The sequence below is a fragment of the Silene latifolia genome, chromosome 4 (assembly GCF_048544455.1).
Source record: "Silene latifolia isolate original U9 population chromosome 4, ASM4854445v1, whole genome shotgun sequence".
NCBI lineage: Eukaryota > Viridiplantae > Streptophyta > Magnoliopsida > Caryophyllales > Caryophyllaceae > Silene > Silene latifolia.
In genome coordinates, this window is record NC_133529.1 from 38,829,785 (window position 1) to 38,840,387 (window position 10,603).

The 10,603-nt window shown below is 36.9% G+C and overlaps 1 protein-coding gene across 1 annotated transcript; it reads left to right on the forward strand.

Moving 5' to 3' along the window:
• The first annotated feature begins 4,563 nt into the window (after positions 1–4,563).
• On the forward strand, positions 4,564–10,314 carry LOC141653446 (putative beta-1,3-galactosyltransferase 12). Its single transcript, XM_074461214.1, has 7 exons — positions 4,564–5,057; positions 6,204–6,356; positions 6,451–6,533; positions 6,613–6,712; positions 6,931–7,044; positions 7,734–7,876; positions 9,783–10,314. Exons 1-7 carry the CDS (start codon positions 4,666–4,668, stop codon positions 9,878–9,880), a joined length of 1,083 nt encoding a protein of 360 aa, XP_074317315.1. The 5' UTR covers positions 4,564–4,665; the 3' UTR covers positions 9,881–10,314.
• Positions 10,315–10,603: the final 289 nt, after the last annotated feature.

Sequence of the window (10,603 nt, forward strand, 5' to 3'; positions counted from 1 at the left end):
AATGAAAAATTAATTATAACAATAACTATGATTGTGATGATCTTCGTAAGAAACAATAAAGCTGATTTCACAATGTATCAAGATGTCAAAGTCAAAACCTTATATACTCGGTGTAGATGCTTAGTGTTTTAGTTGTACCGGAATTGATTATTAACTAAACCTTTATTTCCTACTCGAATTATATGTCTATATAAAATTATTTGTTGTACAAATTATTTTTAAAATACTATTTTGGAATTCTTAAAAAGTTGGACTCTCTAATATCGCTCGAAAAGTTTCTGTTTTATATATATGTATTGATTGATTGATTGATTGATTTTCTTCCCCGTTTCCTTAAACGATTATTCAGGTTTTCTTCCCTTTCTTATTTTGGAAACTTTTACTCTTATTTTATTCATCTCTCTCCTATCACCAAACCCTACCCAACTCTTTTACCCATATTTTATTACTTTCCTTAATGTTTTTGTCCCACAAATCCTTATTTAACTCATAATTATTCATACCTCTCTCCTATCACCAAACCCCACCCAACTCTTTTACTCTTATTTTATTCCTCGTCTTAATACCCGTGCCCATAAACAAAGGGAAGAAAATAGAGACTAGGAGGGAGTATATTTTATTAAATTTAAATAGCGTGTCGTATCCTAAATTTCATGGGATGCCGTATCATGTATCCGTGTCGTGTCCGTTTTGGTGTTACCTAGGTCATAAACTCTTCAACCCAAACCCGACCCAACTAAGTCTCGTGTCGTGTTCTTGTCGACTCACTTACATAAATCGGTCGTTAAGTCACAACCCAAACCCGTTAATTTCGTGAAGGTTTCGTGTCGTGTTTTCATGTCATGCCAACGTTTTGAAATGGCATATATACATTTATATGACGGAGGATCAAGAAAAATTAGGATTAATTTACTCAAGCCCGACCCAATTAAATATCATGTCTTGTTCGTGTCGACCCACTTACACAAATGGGTCATTAAAGCACAATCCAAACCTTTTAATTTCGTGCAAAATTTATGTCTTGTTTTCGAGTTGTGTCATTATTTGTCGGCTCTAACCGTACCTTTCTCTTATCTGTTACACTAACAATTCTTCCTTTCTAAATTGGATTTGGAATTTTGAATCCAAAATAATTCTCTTAAGATCCATTCCTAACTCGGTTACTCATATTGCCACCATGTAGTCTACGACCTATATATTCTTTTGAACCGACAATATCACAAAATGTATTTTGTTTTGGATATCGTGTACACAAAATCAAATGATAGTCGAGTTTGCGATAAGAGCACCTAACAAAATCAAAGGATAGTCGACTTTGTGTCTAATGTAAGAGACATTCACAAAAAGCGGATCGCCTGTTTAGGCATTGCGAAGTGGTTCAAGTTGTATGGAAAAGTGGTGATCTTGGGTTACGTGTTTATGAAACAACACATACCTCCACAAAAATAGACGATGTATTTTATTTCTTACCTTTTAAAGAATGGTCGTCATGGAGATAGTTTTAGTATTGCGGCATTCTGTTCCACATTATGGGTCATTTGGTTATCCAGGAATGACATAGAATTCTGTATAGAAATGTTATTCCGCATCAAATATTAAATCGGATCAAGGAGCTTACACATCAACAACTTCTCTTATTTAACAATAAAGAGGATTAAAAAACAACCACCACCACATAGCAGAATCCAAATTCAACCTAGTGATGAAGGCCACCGAATACAAGTTGCAGCAATCCGAGGAAAACATTGTGGAATTTCCGGAATTGCTTGATTTTCTGAAGACACGACAAAGTTACATGGAAAAAGAACTAGGTCGTCTTCAATCATTCATGCGCTATTAATAATTAATGCTCATAATTATGCAGTGGGCTGATAGGCTATCGCACACCTATACAAAGATAATATTTATACCCTATACAACAAATGAATGTAGTACTTAGGGGTCGAACCCAAAGAAGACGAGAGTTATTAATTAATTGTTATGGAGCGAAGTTTATCTTGAGTCGATGCGGTTGATTGATTGATTGATTATGCAAATAAAATGAAAACAACAATAAAAAGAAATTGTCTAGGGAGGTCGGGTCACACATGCTAATTACATAAATGTTTATGTCAAGTTAGGAAGTTGATTTCACGATAAATGTTTAGGCTTAAAGACACCCACCTTACGATATTAGTGTCAACCATAGACCGGGTCCTAGAGAAACTCTCGTCCATGACTAGGTCGTCCTACTACACATGTTTAGTCTAATTCAATTCCGTGCCTCTCGACTTTTAGAACGAATAAACAAACTTAATCAATGAATAAGGCCTTTAAACATAGATTAAACATTAAGGTGCAAACATGTGATAGAAACAATTTATCAATTTAACTTAACCTCATTTTGACATTTACAAATTACTTAATCATGCATGTCTTCCTTTATTCCCTAGACAAAGGTAAATTATTCTAACATTGTGAAAATATAAACTAAACTAATGCTAAATGAAATGATAAATAACATAACTAAAATAAAGATAAAATTACCTTGAATGAAAATAGAAGAACAATTGCAAAATAAATCTTGAACTTGATAATAGAAATGTTGTAACAAACTAATACAAGCTAAGCTAAACTAAACTAAACTACTAATATTTAGAGAGAATTTTGGAATAAAAATATATGTGAATGGTGGTGTCTAAAGGTGTGTGATTACTGATTAGCACCCCTTATATAGAAAATAAGAGAGCAAAATTTGTAGAGGAATCCAAAATGGCATCCTAAGCACACTCTTAATTTTCTCTTCAGTTCTTGGTTTAATGCTCAAGGTATCCAAAGTTGATGCTTTAATGCCTTGTTTATGAGTGTGATTAAGAGCATTAAGGAGGACATCTTAAGTATTTTGGCATCCTAAGCTCTTCTTTAGCATCCAAATTTTCCACCACATTTTGGACTTGAATTCTTGGGCTTTGACTTGCACATTGACTTTGCTTGCATTTTCATTTTGATCCAACACTTTCTTTATGCAAAATCCATGCACTTCCAACACTTAGTCCAATCTTGCTCTCATACTTACCTTGTTTCTAGTGTTAGCACATTTCATAGTACTTTAGCTCATTTAGCTCATTTTCCTACAAAACACACTTGAACACACAATTGCACTAGAAACACAATATTAGCTTAAAAACACTTTGATAAGTGCTAAATAATATGTATAATCAAACTAATATAAGGGGTTAAAATGTATAAAATATGCACTTATCATGGGCGTTAGATTAGAGCTATGAGGAAGCTACCTTTCTCTTACCTTCTCAACAACTAGTTCAAGCTCTCAATCGTTACACGAGAATTCCGGTACACATTTGCAGTACTATTGATAAAATTAAAGAGTATAGCTATAGATTTAGTAAGTGTTGTTTTCAATTTTGTAAGAGCAGGAAGATTGAGATTGGTCGCTCTAGCTATTACTTACTCAAAATGTAATATTCATAACTTTGTACTCTTCGAATTAGTATATATAAACTGCTTTATTGTTGTATAAAAAAAAATCTATAATTACATTGAGAAATATAGTACCTCCTAGTTTGATAACTAACTTTGTACAATAATTGATCATGATTTTCTTTATTTACGTATTAATATGAATAGTATCTGCGTAAAAGCCATCTTTAAGGAAAGTTAAATAATTGTTTCAGACTCCGCCCGAAATAAGATGAATAAAAATGTGACTATTTTACGATAAAATGTTACCATCAAATTTATGTTTAAAAGTAACGACTTTTGTTATAACATTTTTTTATTGGAGGATCACTTTTTAATTTTTTATCAAGAAATGTTCACATTTTCACGTCTTGTTGATAGCGTCTTGGATAATGATAAGGCGTCACCGGATAACGCTGAAATTGGGTACCACCCTTTCACAGACATCCATTATTATAGGGGTCCCGACTTATTACATGTGAGAGGTGACACCCAATTTGAGCGCCACTCCTCAGGGAGATCTCATCGAAAAGGCAAACTTAAACAAAAACAGTATAGTATACCCCGTCTACAAATAGTGAAGACCATCAAATACAAGTTGCGGCAATTCGTGGTAAGCCATACGGAATTTTTGGAGTTGCATCGTTTTTTGAAGATACTAACGAGTTACAAGGAAGAACAGTTAGATCGTCTTCACTCATCCAAGCGCTATCAACGACATTACTTCTAGCTATGCAATGGGCGTTAGAACACAACTATACGAAGGCTATCTTTCTCATTCCTTCTCAACAACTGGCTCAAATACTAAGTTTTAACACCAAAATTCCGGTACACGTCTGCAATACCATAGAGAAAATTAAAGGATATAGCTATAGATTTAGTACGTGTCGTTTTCAATTCTGTAGTAATAGAGAAGTTAATATTGCTCTCACTGGAGCATCTACATACTCAACATATGTAACGCTTAGAACATAATACCCGTGTAGTTTGTTTACATATATATATAAATGAACCGTTTTAGTATTGTCAACAACAACAACAACAAAAAAAAAAAAAAAGTATAGTGTTGGCAGTCCATAGACCAAAGTGAAGGATAGAGCAAGAGTAGCAGTGTAGCAGTAGTCCACACTAGTCGACTGCATCTCATCTTACTTGAGAAGTGAGATCAAATAATCTGGGCGACACCTCTTGTTATCCACCGCAGCAATGCCGCGAAGCTCACAACTGCTACCATCTGAGAGCCACCACCACCACCACCACATATACTCTAAATCCGAAAAGACCAAAAAGCCCTTCCCACTTCTCCCGACCACTACCCCTCGACCTCTCATCGCATTCTCAATCTGCTGCCTCATTATCGGAATTTCCGGCACAATCTTCTCACTCATATCCCTCTCTCGACAAACTACGCCGGTTATCCGATGCGGTCGCGTCCACGATTCCTTCCGTGCCCAGTACCTCAATCATAAGGTTACCACCGCCGTTGATCGCCCCAAGTTTCTAGGCTTTGTCGGAATTCAGACCGCTTTTCAGAATTCTGATCGGAGACTTGCGTTGCGGAGTACTTGGTTTGCTTCTTCTCCTGATTCTCTTCTTAGGTATGCCCTTCATTCTATTCTATTCTTCTTATTGTAACATCGTTACGCTTACGATTCAATTTTTGGAGTCGCAAGATCCATTTTACACTCTAACATGATCCGTAGTTGAGTTTTGGATTGCATTATCAGATCGGATTTTTTTTGAACTTAATACATTGGATATTTAAGATTTGTAGTTTTGTAGATGAGGGCTTAAATGCAATTTAAGAGTGTTGCCATCCAAATGAATATCTTATTGTCAAATTGTGCAACCAAGCGTTATGATTGAGTGATTGTGATAGCTTATGTTACCATGCCTAACCATATATACGCCCTTGTAGAAAATGCAGAAGATTTGTTGCTTTGTTGAGTGGTTACTGTGGATGTTATTGTCATGTATATGGGGTGTAATGCAGAAGATATGTTGCTTTGTTGACTAGTTACTTTGGTTGCGTTAATGTGGATGTTATTGTCATGTACATGAGGTGTAATGTACTGGTTGCATCGTTTATACGTTTGGACATAACTTTTGAACTAAGGTGATCTTAATTGCGAAGCATGGAAATATGTATGAAATCATAAGGATAGCGCTGCTGGTCGTAAACTCGTAATAATTTATAGACCTCAGAGGCTTGTGTGCGAAAGTAACATGACAGATTGACACCCACGAGAGTAGTGATTTACAAAGGTACATGTATGCGATGCTTTACGAAAGGTGTATTAGTATGCTTCAAATTTGGGTTTCTGGTTGATGAAACTAAGAGGGTTGAACAATAAAAGTGAAATGGTTTGGGATGTTATTGTCGATGGTGAAGGTAAATAAGTTCGGGCATGGATTCCATACTGTTGTCATGTTGGACCTGGCTGATTTTTTGTGGAGCATGTTTATTTTTGTAATACTTGCTTTTGAGTATGTCATATGTTTGTGCAAATGAAGATAAAAACATCGATCTCAACAAGAATCTCAATTTGTCAATGTGATCTTTGCTTATTGTCTGTCCAGAAAGGACTAGAAAGATATTCATCTGGATTGCATCAAGTTTTATCTGAGTGTAACTTTTCATTGCTTGTAGACCCTGAAGAAGTTTCAGAATTCAGATCATGGGCAGTTTCTCACTCGTATAATATATACATGTAGTTTTATTCACCTGATATCACCTTCTGTAGGTTGGAGCAAGCTACTGGTTTAGCATTTAGGTTTGTGATAGGGAGATCAAAAGATGCCAAAAAGATGTCTGAGCTTTCCCAAGAGGTGGATCAGTACAAAGATTTTATGCTTACCGACATCGAAGAAGAATATGCTAAACTTCCTTACAAAACGTAAAACTCAATTGGTTTTCGTTTGACATAATTGACATTATACATTAACTATTGCATTACCTGTATATCATATATCTGTTATCTTTCTCTACAGGCTTGCATTTTTCAAGTCAGCGTTTGAACTTTTTGATGCAGATTATTATGTGAAAGCTGATGATGATATATATCTACGGCCAGGTAACATATTTACTTAAGAATCACATATTCCTATATTTTTTATAGAGGAATTCCTTTATATTGTTTTTTCAATCGCCAGACAGACTAGCAACACTTCTTGCCAAAGAGCGGACCAATTCAATGACTTATATTGGCTGTATGAAGAAAGGACCTGTTATTACGGACCCGAAAATGAAATGGTGAGCACATATCAATTCTATTATTCATCAGTAAATATCGATTTGTTATATCATCCCATGATAAGAGTTAATGTTGGCAGTTAGCAAATAGTTCCTCCATCTCACTCAGTGTTCCCCTTTGACTATTTTGGTAAAGAGTTTGAAAATTGGGGTTAATTGAGTGATGTGGGAAGTATCACACTGCCTTGTGCTGATCTTTCTTTGAATTTTTCATCAAGGTACGAGAGTCAGGGACATCTTATTGGAAATGAATATTTCTTGCATGCTTATGGCCCAATGTATATTTTGTCTGCTGAGGTGGTAGCATCGTTGGCTACTGCAAGGAATAACAGGTTTGGCTCTTTCTCTCCTGTTAGTTCCACAGATTTCTCGACTATCAATTGATCCTTGCTCCTGTTTTTGCATTGTTTGAATCTATACGATTAGATTTCTCAAAAGATTTTCTGTTTTTTTTTTTTTTTTTGAAGAACAATTAGCTTCAGGCGCGACTTGATAAGTGAATTGTCTATATGATGTTAAGAGGTATCCTGTTGTAAAGCATCATCTCATATATGTCAAGAAAGAGGGCGTGCATTTTCTCTCCCTACAATGTTTCAGGAATCCATGCACCTCTCATATTTTGCATCATTCTTAAATCGTATCTACAATGTAATTACAAATGCTCACTTGCTCAACAAGAGCAGGATTTTGATTGACATTCAGGGTTTTGAGTCTAAAGCTGCCTTAAAAAAAAGGCCAGCCCGATGCACGATGGCGTCCCCGCTAGGCGAGGATCCGGGGAAGGGTCCCACCACAAGGGTGTAATTGGGGCAAGCCTTCCCTTGCCATTTTGGCAAGAGGCCGCTCCAAGGACTTGAACCCGTGACCTTACGGTCACAAAGCAACACCTTAACCGGTGCGCCAAGGCTCCCCTTCTAGTCTAAAGCTGCCTTGTCTCAAAAAAAAAAAAAAAAAAAAAACTGACTCCTTTTCATCATAAAATTGTTTCATCAATAAAATTCGATCGTCTTGTATGATGCAGCTTGAGGATGTTCAGCAACGAGGATGTCACTATTGGGTCATGGATGCTTGCTATGAATGTCCATCATGAAGATAATCGAGCAATATGTGATCCTCGATGTACACCCACATCCATTGCAGTGTGGGATATTCCAAAATGTTCAGGTGCGCGTGTCTTGTTCCCCATTCTCTTTTTTTGAGTTATATTTTACGCTTTTCATTGCCCTGTTTGATTACGGAGTAATTAGTAATCTGTAGCTTCCACTTCTGACCATTTGATTCTAGAGGTACTTGCAATATTTGCCATGAAATCTTCATTGGGTGGCTTAGACCATGACAGCATGTATCAGGTCATTTTGATGCTGTTACATTTTTGGAATCTAAAACAATTAATGAATTGCTAGTCTGCAACCAGTGAAAGATTGTAAGCTAGGTTGAGATTTTGAGACCATGTACATTATGGAAAGCGCGTGATTTGTGACGGAAAGATGAATCTTGGTTGCACATATGCTATGTTGGCGACTTGGCCATCACACAAAACCTTAACGTTAAGTCGATTATCACCAGTGTTTCACGTTAAGGATTTTCTTGTGGTGCTTAAGGATACAGATTTACAAGGATAACCAAGATTCGGATGCATTAAGGACCTTTATCTCTGTTGTTTAGCTTCCAGCTAGGCTTGTGAGTGAGTGAGTGAGTGAATCTTGTACCTGATGTTAATGCTGTAGGATCCTTGTTGGTTATCTTTATTTTAAATTTGGATGCTTATGACCCAAGCCCAGTTGGGGTGGCTGTCTAAACTAAACCTAGCAAAACTGATCCCACAAACAGATCCAAATATGATCTGAAACGCGAGTTGACCCAAGCCAAAATTCCGATTACCCGGTATTCCTGGATAACTTGATAATAGACACCAGGAACATATATGAACTCCGGCCCAAATGCAAACAAACCTTAAATGACTTGGACCCGAACTTGACCAATACTCGACCTGGTTGACGTGGTTTAGTCCAGACCCCTGGGAGAGATACCTCAAGTGCCCACTAGTGAAGCTTGAGCAGCTACCTCAAAAGTTGAGTGAAACCGTAATCTGCCTTGAAACTCGAATTATTACTCATATTCAGTACCAATTGTATGTCTGTTTTATGGGACAGCTCGTGATGTTCATATCGATCTATTATACGCCTCTGCATCTAGCATTGGGTAGACCTCATACAATAACTGTCCTAGCTAGGGGTGTTAATGAGACGAGACAGCTCGCGAACAACTCGAGATCGGCTCGGTCAAAGCTCGGTCAAAGCTCGGCTCGTGCAAGCTCGGCTCGGGTTCGGGATCGGCTCGAAAGCTTAACGAGTCAAGCCGAGCAAAGACTGGCTCGACTCGAAAAGCTCGCGAGCGGCTCGAACTTGTGTGATTGCATAAGATATTGGTCATATTTTATAAAATATTTTATCATGATTATATTTTTGTATCACACGTATCAAATGTCTCGCTGATTTGCCAAACATTTTTACATATAACTTTCTAACCTTATTATTGAAAATATCGGAACAAAAAAATAGAACAAAAAAAACAATTTTATATAGGCTCGATTTGGGCTCGAGTTTGGCTCGAGCTCGCGTTAAAGCTCGCAAGCTTTATAACGAGCGCATTTTTTTCAGGCTCGGGTAAGCTCGAGATCGGCTCGAACTCGAGTTTTGGTTCTTGAGCACAAGCTGAGCAAGGCCAAGCTCGGGCTCGGCTCGGCTCGTTAACACCCCTAGTCCTAGCTCTACCCTACCTTTTGTTTCATTTCTTCTGGAACAATCACAAACGCTTTTTTGATTATGGATCTACTAGCAGAAATTCAATGCGTAATCTCAGCATTCAATGTGTATTCCTGAATAATCTCATTTTTCAATTATTCAACCAATTGTCGTTTCATATTTTACATTGCTTAATTTACCTTTGGAACTAAAGCTCTAGAGCCTTGTGATTGTTCTTTGTATGACTCATTTGATGACGCCCTAACATTATCGTGATCCTAAATTGCTAAATGCTAATAGAAGAGAATTTGGGATTCATTATATAGGTCTGTGCAATCCAGCAGCAAGACTAAAGGAACTTCACGACATTAGTCTTTGTTCAAAGAGTCCTACACTTCCTCCTGATGAAGACGACGACAGATAAGTGTTGATTCACATTACTTGTGATCTACTTCAATGCCAGCTGTGTACTCCATTTGTCCTACAATATATGTCGCTTCCGCTGTTCATGACTCAACTTTGACCATGGCCAAATTTTTTGCGCGGAAAGTTAAGTGACATAAAATTGGATGGTTGGAGTATTTTGGAAGCAATTAGGGCGTCAGTTCATGATTTCATGAATGGTAGATGTACACTAGCTATTAATTTTCTATCTGGTCACCGATATTGCCGAAGTTGAGAATTATTTAGAAAGGATGTAGAAAAACTTTGTTACAACCACGAATGTATCATGTATCTGTAGTCTGTATTTGTGTGTTTATAGTTATAGTAAATGTAAAGGACCAAACATGTATGTTCTTGAAACCAGACAGCATATATTCCTTTTATTATAACAAATCCCACTTCATTCTTTATAAATCATCTTCATCGACTGCTTTGGCTTTGGTTCTGCACTTACCCTGTTTGTTATCTGATATTCTACAGAAGTCCTTTGGCGTAGTAAATGTGTATGTAGAATAAGAAACTCCATCTTGTCATGTGAAACCTTCTCGCAGACGGTTTCATACAAGAATTTGTCGTGTCTATTCTATATTATCGAATAGGAGAAATATGATCACAGACTGAAGGTTGCTCTCAGTTTCATGAGTTTTAGATATTTACACAGAGCACCTAGTTTTGACCCTTAAGTAAAGTTTACAGGTAATTT